The following is a 16,062-nucleotide window of genomic DNA, read 5'->3' as shown; positions in this document are numbered from 1 at the left end:
CAACAATAATATAATAATCTTTGCATTTGATATAGTGCATTATCCTGACATTAAATCACCTCAAAGCTCTTCTGAAGGAACTACATTTAGCCAGTGTGCTGACTGTCTGATAGAACGGATGTAATTTTGTATTGTAATACTGATGAAGGCAAAGGAAAATGCTGCCTTGTACATATAATTCTAGTCCGAGATAGAGCAAAGAATACTGCAGAGATGCAAAGAACTACCCGATCATGATAATATGAAAGAGGCTCCCTTGAGAGTGATTGGAGTCCGACTGGCTCAATCCATCAGAAGGTTGTGGTTTCATATAGCGCTTTTCACATCTTCTAGACGTCTCAAAGCACTTCACAGAATAGATTGTAAAGTGAATTGATTGTATAATTGTGAGCGAAATTACAATACATTTTACAATAAATAATTCCTATGAAGCATTTTGAGCCATCCTCCAGATGTGCAACATGCCATACCAAATTACTTACCTTCTTTACATGTCTATGTAACTATTATTATTGTTTATTTTTGTTTAATCTGAATGTATTGGATTGCAGTTATTCTTTTCCTAAATAATATCTGCAGGTCTTCACACTGTAAAGCGGTGCAGCCATTTCGAAGGCTTGTATCAAAAGTATATGCGAATCATTAGAAAATAACTGAAAAAACCCTTACATAGTGGATCAAGGCATTGGAGTTTTCGTGTGCTGGCTCTGTATCCTTACCTGTTTACAGTGTGACTTTCTATTCTTGACCATTTCTCAAGTTCTGATGAGCTAGTGTAGTCAAATCAATCCTTGTTTTTGTTGATTTTGACTTTTTTTTATAGAAACTGTCTGAAGCTTTGGCAAAACAGCAAGTGTCATTCCTACATCACAGCTTTCAAAGTGGAGAGTCTTTGAGAAAAGCAAGTTCTGATGAGATGAGGACCCAGATTGAAGTCCTGAAACATCAGGTAATATGGATTCAGTAAGGAAAGCTCTGACCTTTGACTTACCTTCTTTACATGTCTATTTTGTGTATGAGTTTTCTCTTGCAATAAAGGACAAAGTAGTGGCTTGTTTTCTTATTGTGTCTATTACATTGAACGGGTTAGGGAAGGCTTCCGGTTTGGTCTAGACACAGTCCAGAATTTGTCAGATCCTTCAATGCACTCTTAAAATGAAGCAAGCTTTCTGTTGTATTTAAACTTTCTTCATTTTAAGACTGCCGTTAAATGTCTCCTCGAAGCAGCTTTGCATTATTTGCTCTGTGTACAGCAAAGAGCAAAAAAGAAGGGATATGTATTTAACAAGATGAAATTAAATTGATTAAATATCCATAGGGTTTTTACATTACGTCTTGGTCTTTCCAAGGTACAAATTTTTGAAGAAGATTTTCAGAAAGAACGGTGTGATCGGGAACGAATGAATGAGGAAAAAGAAGATCTGAAAAAAAACATTGAGCATTTACAATCCAAGTTGACTTTACTTAAAGCACAGGTATGACCACAGTAACCCATTTTATGCAATTAGTTTCTGTTTCTCTGAAAAGATTTATTTCAAGATCCTCATATATCAAATGCAAGGATTATTATTATTATAAGACTTGTTTTCTCTTTCCTCAGGTTAAGATTTATGAGGAAGATGTTAAAAAGGAAAAGAAAACTAATGATTCCATGGAGATGAAACTGCAGAAGCAGGTATGGGATATGAATGGTAAACATGGGATTAACCCAAAAGGGTTTGCTGTCAGTGGTTGGTTTGTAAAAGCAATCAATATTAATAATACCTTTTACATCAAGAGAACATCTCAAAGTGATTCACAGGAGTTATGTAAAGTGTAGTGACTGTGTAAGCAAACACAACAGTCAATTTGCGCACAACAATATCCCACAAACAGCTACGAAGTGAATGACCAATATTATCTGTGGGATTTATTAGTCAGGACACTGGGAAAACTCCCTTGCGCTTTTTGAATATTGCCTTTAATGTTCCTCCTCCTTCTGTTCTGAGGCCTGAAATTCATTAGCCTTTAGAACCAAAATTCCTAAAATATAAGATTGTGCAGAATTTTGGAAAATTCTTAAATTTTGTCTTAATTTGGATCCCAGTTTCCCACAGCTGTGGCTGGCTGCTAATACTGTCGATTTATCCTGTTTGTGTTAGATGCTGCCAAAAGTTTCAGTTAGACAGGACCTTAGTTTACCATCTCATCTGAAGGACGACATTTCTGACAAATGCCGCACACTCGCAGTGCTTCTCACTGTTGTGTCTGCCTAGACTGTGAATTCAGAGTCCCAACATGGGGCTTGAATCCAATGGGTCTGTCTGACTCAGAGTTGAGAGTGTTGAAAGGACTCCATTTCTTTTTAATTGTTCAATCTTCTCCCCCACTTTTCTCTCTTTCCAACTTCTGTAAATGATTGACTCTTTTATATTTCCAGTGAGGTATTTCTCTAGTGCTGGGTGCCCTATGACTCCCTGTTAAAATAGCTGTGGGAAGCTCGGCTCCCCAAGTTAAGACTAAATTTAAGAATTTTCCAAAATTCTGCCGAATCTTACATTTTGGGTCTTTGGTTCCAAAGCCTAACAAATTTAAGGCCTCAAAAACAGAAGAGGAAGTTACAGCATTTGTAGAGAAAGTTGACAAGTAAACAAATTATACGTCTAAGCTGATATTAAATACCTTCTGTTTACCTAGCAGCAAGTAGGAATCCAGTTGTTAATTGATTGCCGGATCACTTTTCCAGGGGTAATAAAAAAAATTATAATTTGGAAACTGAATCCATGACAGTTTGTGGGATACTGATGTGTGCAATTGGCTGCTGTGTTTCGCCCACAAAAATACAGTCAACTCACCTTACAGTATATTCTGTGAAGCACTTTGAGACATCTCTCACAGATGATAAAGTGCTATATCAAATGCAATGATTATTAATGATAAGCACACTGTTAAACAATTGGGTAGTCTAGAATTTATCAGTGACGTTTCCCATCTGAAGGAGATTAAATAAAGAGATGGGTTCTGCTGACTGGGTCAGCAGAAAATGCCACAACAGCAATTATGGCTAAATGTCATTACCAGTACAGACACATTTGCATGAGATGTGGGAGTGTTTTAAACCAGAGAGAGACCTGAATAACGTGGCATTTGTTTGGTTAAAGTCCACTTTGCTTCCACACACTTCCCACTCTGTGTCTCCTGCTGTTATTAGTTGTTCTGCGAAGGAGCTGACTGGTGAGAGTTACTTACATTGGTCAAAGGTAAAACAAATTGCAGTTTAAAACGTAAAACTCTTATCTCACAATAAATTTTACATTCACAGAAATCATGTGCCTTAAGCATTTTTAACCATTCTACATAGCACTTCCAAATACTACTAATAATAATAATCCTCACATTTGATATCACACCTTCCACTTCAGGATGATGTCTCAAAGCGCTGCAACGAATGCATTGCAAAGTGTCATGACTGTATTTTGTAGGTGGACTCGGCAGCCAATTTGCACACAGCAATGCCCCACAAACAGGCATGATGTGAATGACTCAATTTTGTATGTGGGATTGTTGGCCAGCATACTGGGAGAAACTCGCTTCTCTTTCAAATAGTAATTTTTAAGAGTGAAACTACTTTATTGTAATAAAAGCACTAACGTTAAACAGCATAATTCATATTTCTTCCATTATGTTAGCAATGTCCCTATTTATTCCCCTATTTGTTAACTGGTAGTGTGAGGGTGTGGGAACAGCAGTACCATGGAACCGGGTGACACTCAGATTAAATTCTCAATTCAAAGTCAGTGCTGTGAATAGCTGCGAGTTACTGGAACTGTGAGGAAGTGGGGCTCAGTCTCTCCAGCTCTCATTAATAACCGTTTCCTTATTGCTGCATCATGGTTCCTTTTTTAAGTAAGTTCCTAATAACAAAGATAACATGGGGAGAGGGGCGGGACAATACCAGAGAGAATCCTGTGTGCATGAATGCCAGAGAAAGGTTTTGATTTGGTTTCTAAAGGGTACAATTCCTCTTCTGTGAGGATAAAGAGAGTAAAATCATAAGCATATTTCTGATCTCATTGCAATGTGGGAATATCGAGCACTGTTCTAGAGGACCAGCCTTCCATGAGGACTTTTAAAGTCAGCATAACTCTGGAGAATTAATTTTAGAAAAGAATATCTCTTCACTAGTCATTATGAACTTGCATCCTGAGCTGGAGCTGTTGCAGCTTAATTGGCAAGTGTTCAATGGCTTTGCTGTCCCACCGTAATCTTGAATGTCAGTTAATTTCCTGCCTCTGGAAAGCTGACCAGACTTGAAATGCTCACCCCCTCCAGTCATGCGCTTGTTAAATTCTGTGGTTATGCTGTGGATTACTGCAGTAGTAATTCAAATAGAAAAAGCTTTGCAGCAGGCTGCTGGCTGTTGATGCTCTCGATTTGTCCTGTTTGTGTTACCGACTGACGAAAGTCACAGCCAGAAAATAATGGCTTTCAGTGTATTGAGACCACTGGGAGGCACCGTTTATCTTGCCTTCCAGCATTGTGGGTTCTAGAGGCAGTGAGGAAACTCATCTCTGGATGTGTTAGTGTGTGGTATTGGAGACAGTGCTCCTGCCAAAGAATGCATTAATAAGAGCAGAAGAAAGTACAGTTTTACTCCCAGTTAGTACTTACCTTAGAACACATCCATATGTTCAGGTCACTTGACAAGCTATTTATCAATGATTATACTTCAACAGAAATAGCTGTTAAGTTGTCTCCGGTAGTGTAGTATATGGTTTTGTTGACTGGTACAAACTAAATCACCACTGCTGCTTCCTGTGTGCGTCATCAACATTGCTGGGCTTGGGTACGTCAGGATTTTGACGACAGGATTTAAAGTGTTATACTTCAATCCAGTGATGGGGGTGTATCTGCACTGTTGAAGGTGTTGTCCATCAGAGGAGACATGAAATCAAGATCCTATCGACCTGTTCAGACAGAGTCGGGGAAGAAATAGTAAAACACATACATAGAAATAATAATAAACAAATAATAAATAGAAATACAATAGAGGGGGAGAAAAGCTATTTGCTGTCCAATGTTTCAGTTGTATTTTCTTTAACATCTTGCGAAATGGTATAAATATACTGTTTCTGAGGGAAAGATATTGTATTCACGGTTTAAATTGAATATTTCCAAATAATGTGGGGTTTTTTTTTTGGCCAGGTCGCAGGATTTTCACAGCCATCTGCTAGCCCTTTCCCACCTCTGGCATATCCAGCTTGTGCAACATGCCTTAAATATCAGCAGCCTTTTGCATTCCCAGTTCACTACCCAAGGCCAGCAATGCTGATGACACAGACAGGAAGCAGCAACTATCAGCACCACCCAGTAAGTGATGATTTAGTTTGTGCCATTCAACAAAACCATACACTCTGCAACACCACTTAATAGCTATTTCTATTCAACTATAAGTATGCTTGCAAATAAATCCAGACCTCAAAAGATTAAATGTGCAGTTAATATTGAATGTCATTGGATTTCTTTTTTCCTTGACAAACAAATGGCACAAGGAGTGTGTTTTCTTGTTTTAATTCAAGTAGCTCAATTTTGTCAATATAGGCAAATTAAACTATCCCACTCTCAGTGATCAAGTCATCATTTCCTATGCTTTTGTCCTCCGGAACACTCTTTTTAAAACTTCTATGTCTTGTTTCTTTGGTTAAATGTCAGCAGTACACCAACATACATTCTGGGATACCGAACTTGGCTCTTACCAACTTACACCTAAATGCTCTGGGATTAGGTAAACTAGGTGAACGTCTGCAGGGAGAGAGTGTGCATTCCATTGCAAGACAAGCTGAAACCACACATATGTGGAACCGTTAAGTCATTTGGTTAGGAGACTAAAGCATGGTGTGTTAGACATCAGGTTGATTAAATAAAATTGTTTTTTCTTTCTCTTCCTTCACAAAAACCCTCCTGGAAATATTTTTTCACCCCCATTTTGGTCAATATCCCTTCATCCTTTCTGCATGCTCATCTCTCTCTATCATAAGTGTTGAAGTCTCTTTAGACTTTCATTCTACAAAGAAATGTATGAAAGTACAAGCTGCTGTTTCTTTCAGTGCAAATCTGTGTGACAATTGTATTGTTTGGCATGCACCAGCAATAGTTCTGCTATAGGATCAAATTCAAAATAAATGCTGTTTATACAAAAGTAAATACACCCCATCTGTATCTTAACATTTACATAAGTATACGGTTTGTTTATATATTATATGGATTTATATAAATATCTCTACATGATGTGGCTGACCTCGCAATGGGATCTGCACATATGTATTGCATTTCCGAGGTTAGGAATGGATGTGTGGCATCTCATCACTTAGCTCTAGCTCCCAGCACTTCTGCTGTTTCAGTGAAAAGTCGGGTTTTGATACTGTCTCCTTAGGGAAAGGTAAGATTGGTCTCTTTAGGCCTGAGGTGGCTCCAAGGTGACATGTCAGGAGATGGAATATCAGAATTAAGTTGAACCCTTCATGCCCAGGCACCTCCCTACCTCTCTGACCTGCTTACTCAGGGCTCTGTCCTTGGTCCCCTCCTCTTCACCCTCTATATGCTCCCCCTTGGTGACATCATCCGCAGACATGGAGTTAACTTCCACATGTATGCGGATGACACCCAACTCTACCTTTCCTCCTCTACTCTCAACTCCACGACCACCGATGTCCTGACAGCCTGCCTGTCCGACATCGAGTCCTGGACGAGAGACAACTTTCTTCAGCTCAACGCGCGAAAAACCGAGGCCCTCCTGATTGGCTCACGTCAGCGCCTCCGCACCTCAGGCGCTGACACCATCAGCATCCAAGGCTGCACTCTCCACCTCGCAAAGCCAGTCAGGAACCTCGGCGTTTTGTTCGACCCTGAGCTGTCCTTTCTCCCTCACATCCGCACCACAACTGGCACCGCCTTCCATCACCTCCGGAACATCGCCAGACTACGGCATTACCTCACCCCTCACGCTGCTGAAACCCTGGTTCACGCCTTTGTCACCTCAAGGCTGGACTACGGGAACTCTCTCCTCGCCGGCCTTCCCGCCACCTCCCTCCACAAGCTGCAGGTCATTCAGAACTCTGCAGCTCGTGTACTGTCCCGCACCAGGCTTCGGGACCACATCACTCCCACCCTCGCTCGCCTCCACTGGCTCCCCATCCCCAGAGGATCGATTTCAAGATCCTGATCCTCACCTACAAGGCCATTCACGGCCTTGCTCCCTCCTACCTCTCCAACCTACTATCCCCCTACCTACCTGCCCGTACCCTCCGTTCCTCTGGCTCCGGTCTGCTCCACGTCCCCCGCCCCAACCGCCCTACCATCGGTGGTCGGGCCTTCAGCCTCTCAGCCCCCAGGCTCTGGAACTCTATCCCCCAGTGCCTTCGCCGCCTCCTCCCTTTCCTCCTTCAAGGCCGGTCTCAAAACCTTTCTCTTTGACCGTGCCTTCAGCTCCCCTCTCGACTCTCCTCCCCCTCCTCGCTCCCTCCCTTCCCTCCCCTCACCCTGACCATTTCCCCCCTCCTCGCTCCCTCCCTCCCCTCACCCTGACCATTTCCCCCCTGCTCGGGTCATGACCCAACTGTGCAGCGCCTTGGGACGTCCTCCTGACGTGAAAGGCGCTTTATAAATGGAATCTTGTTGTTGTTGTTGTTACTTCCCAACCCACCAGCTGTTACCTCCACTCGACTGGTTCCAGCCTCCTGCTTGTCCCTCGGGCCCTCTGTTCCACCATCGATGGCTGCGCTGTTAGCCACTACACCAAAACTCTGGAACACTCTCCCTCAATCCCTATATAAATGAAAGTTGTTGTTATTGATCCTCTGTGTCAGTCTCAGTAGTCCTATACCTGAACATGGCAGATCTGCAGTTCTCCAGGGCACTGTTAATGACAGGCCAACCAAGCCGACTCATTAGCAGGAATTGGAGTAGCAGGCCAGTCACTGACTGTGCTGGGATTCTTCCCACTTGAAGAATGGAGTTCTTCCTGACTGGGAGCTAGGTTTCCTCTTATTTGGTGCCTCTTAATGCTGCAAGCCAAAGCCCTAATGCTGGTGGTAGCTAGAGAGGAATATGAAGCTTTCCAGTGTTTGTAATGCTAAGCAGAGTGGATTTAGCTCTTAACTGTAGAAAAATGTGTGGTAGATGAACATGTTCATCAGATGAACACTCAAGCATCAGGCTAGCATAAAATTTTGTCCTGAAGTAATCCTTTTTTTAAGTAGGGCTGTGATCCCTACTTCTCTTTTACCATATCTTGCTTGTCAATTCTAGTATTTCCGGAGTTCCTTTGTCTCACCCCGTCCCTCGCCTCCTTCAAGGACTGTCTCAAGACCTTAATCTTTCAGCGCGCATTCGGTCATGTTTCCACCCACCACCCCCTTGGCCCCCATCCCTCCCGAATCCAACCCCAGCTTAGGTGTACACTCTCAACTGTCCATTGCCTTGGGGCATCCTCCGAACTTGAAAAGTGAGATATAAATACAATTTGTTGTTCTTCGTCTTCTTGTTAATACTTCATATGAGCAGATTTTGAATTAACATCAGTTGTACAATATCAGGATTACTTTTGAGGTAACTGGACAGACTCTGTATTTAAATATTTAAAAATCTCAAGAATCAATTAAGAAATCTATTGCTTTATTCTGAGTTGCAACTTTTAAAATTTCTACAGGAACCATGAGAATTTCTACAGTACGAAGCTGCCTAGCAATTAGAGCAGGTTGCCAGGAAGGGTGGTTGAGGCCAGGACACTGGACTCATTTAAAAAGCAGCTTGATGTTGTAGTTTGAGGATGGGAGAATTGATATTTTGCAGGGGTGAGATCAGATCTTCTTCATCCGAACCAATTATGTGACATTGCATTTTCGTCAAATGTCTATTTGTTTTATTTTAGTCTTGTTTGTTTTTAATGTGTTTGTCATTTTTTTCTGCAACTTGCAGGCAGACTACCAGTGGCATCTTCCATGTACCAACCAGATTTCATGTGTTCAGCAAAATTGTCAAAACTGCAGGTCAAAAGGTAAAAAAATTCACCGAGCTTGTGTGCTTGTTTGAGATTTTAACTAACTTTTGTGATTTTGCCACAACAGCATTCACTATATTGCAGTTGTGTGCCTCAGAATAAAGTATTTAAAATATTTAATAAAGTACCTTTGCAGTCTCGGTCAAATGGAAGGGTTGTTTATTGAATACTGAGTAAGCTAATTTATCCTTTTAACTCAAAACGTTAAGGTCTGCATTTTTTTTAAAGATATATAATTGACAACCACAACTTGCATTGATATAAGCTCCCTCACATAGAGAAGTGGTGGAGTTTGTGACTATCAGGATGTCAAGATACAATGAAGTGAATTTGATAGCTGTATTCTAAACTTTTCAAAATTTTATTTCAGGTACGTCGTCACTAAAAAGAGATCAGAAATAGAACTTTTGGAATATTAACCAATGTGAATATTTACTGCTGCTTGCAGATCATGTTCACTCTGTGCAACTGGTCTGATAGAACTGCATCTGGCATACAATAATAATAATGCACATTTTGTATGGCTTCAAACGATTATCTTATAGAGATGGTATTTTATAATGGAAAATATTGTGTTTTTTGTTCTGTATCATGATCAATGTGCATATTGAAAAACAGTTTGTTCGCATTAAGAATGTGCAGTTGTTTTATTTAGTTAATGTGTTCCAAACGCTTTTGTATAACCAACCAGTCTTAATAGAAACTAAAGTGCAGTGGTGTGGTAGCAACAAGTAAATTGTCTAGTCCTGCTACTTTTCCAGATGGACTACCCTACCTATTTCAGCTTTCGCTTGGCTTAAGAACATAAGAAATGTTAGACGAAAAAAGACCAAGGTCTGTCTAGTTCACCTTCCACTTTCATGGGGGTCACATGCACATATGTCTCAAACTACCTATGTACTATATCCCATAATGTTATTTCCTAAAAGAAAACTATCTAATCTATGTTTGAAAGGCTTACATGGTTAACAACAATTTGTATAGCGCCTTTCACATTAGGAGGACATCCCAAGGTGTTGGACAGTCATGGATTTGGACCCGAGCAGGTGGTTGGGATTGGGGGGGTGGAGGGCAGGGAGGGTAGGAGGAGGGTCTTAAGAAGTGCCTTGAAGGAGGCGAGGAAGGGAGCGAGGCAGAAGGACTGTGGGATGGAGTTTCAAAGAGTGGGAATAGAGAGGCTGAAGGCCTGACCGTCAATGAGGGACATGAAGGTGGGGGACATGGAGCAGGCCGGAGCCTGCTGAGCGGAGGGAGCGGACAGGTTAACAGGAAGAATTCCAATGACTGCTCTAATCCTTCAAATATCACTGATAAGCTAGTCTGACTAGTCTGTCAGCAACAGTATCTTAGAGTCCTGCACATCTGCCTGGATAAAGAACTGGGCTATTAAACCTACTAAGGAGGATTGACTTGAAACTGATCTTTCATTGCCAGGCAAGTTACCTTGAAGCAGGCTTAGTCTCAAATCCCATTTATCCCCTCCCACCTACTCCTCGCTCCTTGAGTGGCAAAGTCATAAATAGATCTTCAAATCCAAACCAGTGCTGGATCCTATGGAGAGGAGGCAATTGGTATTGGAAATCAATGAAAATTTGATAAAAGAGTTATTTTAAAAATTATAGAAAATCTGCATCCTTTGACCACAACGTGCAAGACAATTCCTTTGAGAAATATAATTATACCACTTCAAATCCAAAAACTTGGGTGTCTGAAATCTAAATAATTGTGATTATGTAAGGACAAAATTATAGATTTAGAACCATAAATATACTGAATAATTCCAACAGGAAAATGATCTCTGCATTGAACATTTTTTATTCTATTGCAGCTATCTGAAAATATGTGTTCTAAATCTTCATTGTGAATGTAATAAAGTCTAATTTGTGATATTTCTTAACAGAGGTTATCTGAGTGTACTTATTGAGTTTTTAAAATATTAAATGTGCTCTACATTCTTTAACATTTAATGGTGTAAAAATCCACCTGTCTCTAGATTTACTCTATTAACATAACATTTCAGAGTAGGCAGAATTTGATAAATTGTTAAATTCATTTTTAATTTTGAAGCTCATTTTCTGTAATTCTTAAAAGATATGACAGAAAAATGGCTTCAAAATTGAAGGCTGTATTTAATAATTTGATAACTTGTGAAAATGTGAAATGTGAAAATTAGAGTAAATCTAGACCCAAGTAGAATTTCTCATTTCTATTTAATAGTGTTTTAGAAATGTGGTAATTGCACATTTCTTATTAAGAAATATGCAAATTAGATCCAGATTAGACCAAAAACGTCATTCAATAAAACATATTTAAACATATATTGAACATATTGCATTGCATGAATAAACTTCATTAATGGAGGAATGTGATGTTTTGCATTAACCTGAGTGGGAGGCGATTAGGTGTGTCCTTTTCTAATGGCTGACGTGTATATTCCAGCACAAAGTCACTGAATATTGGAATATAAAACAATCTCATATCAACAAGAACTGAATATGTGACTTCTTCAGAAGCCAGAAGCAGTGGATCATGAATGTTTTCTGTTTTTTTCATATCTACATCCGCTTGTCCTCGCTATGCCTTGTGTTTGTCAGTGGTTGTCCTCCACTGTACCTTTTTCGTCCTCTTTGTTAGTGTCAACACCCTCCACAATAATGTTTAACTCCCTGACTAAACGACATAGCGCAACTGAAACACTCTAGTCAGACACATTTCACTTCTGTCACAAAGAGGCAACATTTTTCTTCTGAAAGATTTTCTTTATTATAATCCATGGAGGAATGTTGTACTCTAATCTCACTGAGGGACAACAACACTGCATCAGAAAGGAGCCTTCCTTGCTCCAGTGGTGCTCCAAGTATATTTATTGTGTGACTTGTACAATCAACACAAAGATTGTGAAATGGACTTATGGTACACCCTGGTAATCTTGGCACACACAGTACATCTGTTGCACACATAATTATAGTACAACAATAATACTCGCATTTGATACAACGCCAATAAAGTTTAAACGTGTCAAAGCCCATCACAGGGAATTGCTATAAACTTAACGACTGTGTGGGGAGAAATTCCACCTGGGTCTAGTTTAGCTTTTTTTTTGCATTTCAGAGCTTTCAGAATTTGGCAAATTCTCAAATGCAGTCTTAATTTCGAAGCTGGTTTTCTATAAATTGAATAGCCAATTATATCTGTCCAGGATACCAGGAGAAATCCCTTTCTGTTATTAATAGTGTCACAGCCAGCAGAACAGACAGACAAGATGTTGGGTTAATGTCTCATACAAACAATGGCACCTGTGATAACATAAAACTCCCCCAGCACTGCATTGGAGTGTCATCCAAGACTTTACATAGCTCAAGACAGTAGGACAGGACAACAAACATTTGGAGTAGCAAAGGGAAACATTAAGACAGACACCAGAAAGTATTTATTTGCCCAGGTGGTGGGTAATTAATGACTGGAAGAGTCATGCTGAACGGATCGACTTCAAGACCCGAAAAACTCGTGATCACCACCTGGCGCCTCCGCACGACTGGCACCGGTCTCCTGCTTGTCCCTCACGCTCTTCGCTCCACCATTGGAGGTCGCTCTTTCAGCCACTATGCATCGAAACTTTGGAACACTCTCCCTCGGTATCTCCGTCTTGCCCCTGCTCTCCCCTTTTTCAAGTCCCGCCTTAAAACCATCCTTATCCTTTTCGACAGTGCTTATGGTCACCTCCCCCCTCCCCGGCTCAGAGCCAGGCTCCGCACTGTTAAGCACTCAGATGCTACATCCGTGACGGCACTGTATAAGAGCAAATTGTTGGTGTAAACAGGAAGATGGTTGAGAGTAGGATGCTGGACTTATTCAAAAAAACAGCTTAATGCTGTGATGGGAGAATAGTATTGTGGAAGCATGAGATCAATGGGTCGAAGGTCTACTTCATCTCAAACAATCTTGTGATGAATTTAGATGCCACATTCACAGAGCAAAGTTTTCCACTTATACACTTATTTATTAGTGAGAGGTATACTCCAGAAAAACAATCAACATTGAATACCACATATCAAAACGAAAGACCCTGAAAGGTTCAAAGAAGAATTTAAAATAACCTACACAGAATTTGAGCATTTTGTAGAAAATTTGTCATGTATAATTTGAATTACACATTGCATAAGTTGTGCAAAAAGGATGCACTATAATTACCCATGGATTTTCTGATATTTGCAGGCAGTAACACTGATGATTTTTTTTCATGATGGATAAAAGAACACACATTTCATTCCAATCCTCCTGTCTTAGAAAAACATTTTAGTGTTTCCCTTTGATATACAGTAGTTAATCAAAACAAGCAGATTGACAGTCAAAGGAGTTTGCAGTGACAATTTGTACTTTTATCCTGGGTGACCTGAAGCTTGATGATCCAATACTTTTCAAAGATACGAAGAACCAATTAAACAAATTTACAGGAATCAATTCATTTGATATTGTTCCTTTCATGTTGGGTGGGATGTCTCAAAGCTTTCAACAGGATTTACAATAATGTAAAGTGACTGTGTATTTTGTAGGCATGCTGCACTGAAACAGAACCGAATGATTATGTAGTTTTTCCAGGGCTGTTTTAAACCTGCCCCAGAATGAAAAAGAAGACAAAACAAATGTTAATAGTTTCTTGCTTTATTTTATAATCTCTGGGAATTGGAGATGAACTGAGCAGTTGAAAGGGAGTTGTCTTAACATCTTTTCAGTGGTTTACCTATGCACATATTGCATGAATGCCATCACCCACAGCGCAGAGATGAAAGAGAGCATGTGCCCTTAAACACATAGTGTCAGACTGCCGCAGATGTTCACAAAATGTCAATGGTTGGGAAATAGCACACTGTATATTGCAGTCTTCCTCTGTAACCACTGCTGCAGTTCAGTTGTTATGGGAGCATCCTAATTTGCTTTTTCACACTCAGCTCCCAACACACAAATACACTCAGGCAAATTCAAAGATTCTCAAAATCAGTAGTTATCATATCTATCTGACTCAATTGCATTACTTTGTTGAAGCTTTCACTCACCAATGAATGTGTCATTATCAGTCTTCTAATATCCAAAACTATCTAATGTATGGAATCCTGAAGATCTTCAATCTTTTGTAGCCAAGTCATATATCCCATATATCATAATATATCATAATAATTTTAAAAATCTTTGCATTTGATAGAGCACCTTTCAAGTCTCAGAATGATTGACAGGATTCACTATAAAGTGGAGTAACAGCATTTTTGTAGCCAAACATACATTTTATGGGTATATGTTGAATGACTCATGAAAACAACTTTTCTGAATTCAAAACTAATTTTTCAGAGCAAATTAGATAGATTAAATTTCAACTATATTTTTCATCTCTATAAATGGCAGTTAAAGACAGTTATTTGTGGCAATGTTTTTTACTTCTTATCGCTTATAATTTTCATGCATAATAATTTTTGTATTTAATACAGAGCATTATCACACCATTAAAAATGTTTCAAAGTGCTTACAGGATATACTGTACAGTGATGTGACCGTGTTTTTTATGGTCAAACGCGACAGCCAATTTGTGCACAGCAATGTCCCACAAACAGTCATTTTATTTTGGGGGATTGCTGGCCAGAACACTGGGACAAACCGATGGTGGGGCTGGTGGGGCAGAGGACATGAAGCAAGCTCATGCCTGCTGAATGGAGGGAATAGCTGGGTTTGTACAGTTTGAGAAGGTCGCAGAGGTAGGGTGGGGCAAGACAATCGAGAGATTTAAAGGTTATGACACAGATCTTGAACTGGATCCACTGGGGGATAGGGAGTTAGTGGAGTCAGGAAGGATGGGGGTGATAGGCTTCCAGAACCTTGGGCAGGAAAGGAAATTCTGGTGACAACAACTCTTTTGCAGACACCGCAGGATAATCAGAAACTCACCTCAGAGGTGCATGAACCATTGATCCCTTAAACAGTCAATGGGGCTAAGAGTTGACTACAGGTATAAGAACTTTTTTTTCATGATCTATGAAATTACTAAAACTGCACCTAGTAATTTATGCCTTTATCAAACATCCACTAGATCTTTTGCCTAAGCAATTTGTAAATGTTTGTACATTTACCTCAGGCGCTTTTTTAGTATGTCTGAGGGAGACAACATTTTTTCACTCAGGTAAATTGGTAACAGAAACTTCTTCTTCCATGATAAGTATGCAGACAGGAGCCTGTTTGAGAATATCACCTCTCTGTGGGAAATGTATATTTTCCAGCACCATCAAGTTTATATCTTCAACTGAGCACCAACTAACCTGCCTTACAATATTGCAATATCGCTTCTGATACTTTGTGAAATACATTTGTGCCTGGGACACATCAGGTTAAATCTAGCCTTGTCATTTATAGTGATACTTGCCATTACAATATCTCCCTTACATAAAGTCAAGTGAAATATTAAGAGCAATAAGGTCTCTCAAAAATCATGATCAGTAACAAAATCATTATACTATCCAGAAGCTATTATAGCCATTGGTTTAGCATGACAACTACACAGATCTCACTGTGGACTATCACTGTCTTGTGAGAAACACTTCAGTTAAGATTCCCCAAACATTAGGATGCAGTCTTACCCCTTTCCTCTCAATCTGCAAATAAATATGCATCAAATTTACAACAGTTAACTTGATTTTGAAGTCCAGAAAAAAATACCTTCATTACATTTTATTTAATAAAATGAAAGTTATTAAGGGACAAACATGATTATTTCATAACAAGCTGAAGATTTTGTTCGAAAAAATCCTGAAATTCTTTTGCGAACAGCAGTTTGTATTTCTTTTCACTTTCAGTGTTTATGGGGCTATATACATTTTACAATACAGTATAAACAGTTATAAAGTGTTACAGTTATATTATGTATGCAAAAAGCCAACTAGCCTGGCTGGGATTAGCATAAGACAGACAAGTTGGGACTTTTACAATGATTCAACAACATATATGTTGGTTTAAGTTTTAAGTTGAATGTTATACTTACAATG

General features: G+C 39.7%; 1 protein-coding gene across 1 annotated transcript in view; it reads left to right on the top strand.

Annotated features, from left to right (window-relative positions):
• The window catches only part of LOC103177362 (TNFAIP3-interacting protein 1), a 43,921-nt gene extending 34,051 nt beyond the window's left edge, over nt 1-9,870 (top strand). Inside the window, exons 9-14 of the mRNA XM_042339396.1 lie at nt 824-949; nt 1,350-1,475; nt 1,601-1,675; nt 5,185-5,349; nt 8,956-9,034; nt 9,408-9,870. Coding sequence (XP_042195330.1) covers nt 824-949; nt 1,350-1,475; nt 1,601-1,675; nt 5,185-5,349; nt 8,956-9,034; nt 9,408-9,439 — 603 coding nt within the window. The 3' untranslated portion in view covers nt 9,440-9,870. The remainder of the gene's footprint in view (nt 1-823; nt 950-1,349; nt 1,476-1,600; nt 1,676-5,184; nt 5,350-8,955; nt 9,035-9,407) is intronic.
• Nucleotides 9,871-16,062: the final 6,192 nt, after the last annotated feature.

Source organism: Callorhinchus milii, unplaced genomic scaffold (assembly GCF_018977255.1).
Source record: "Callorhinchus milii isolate IMCB2004 unplaced genomic scaffold, IMCB_Cmil_1.0 Scaffold1, whole genome shotgun sequence".
Taxonomy (NCBI): domain Eukaryota; kingdom Metazoa; phylum Chordata; class Chondrichthyes; order Chimaeriformes; family Callorhinchidae; genus Callorhinchus; species Callorhinchus milii.
This window is presented reverse-complemented; position numbering and strand designations above follow the sequence as displayed.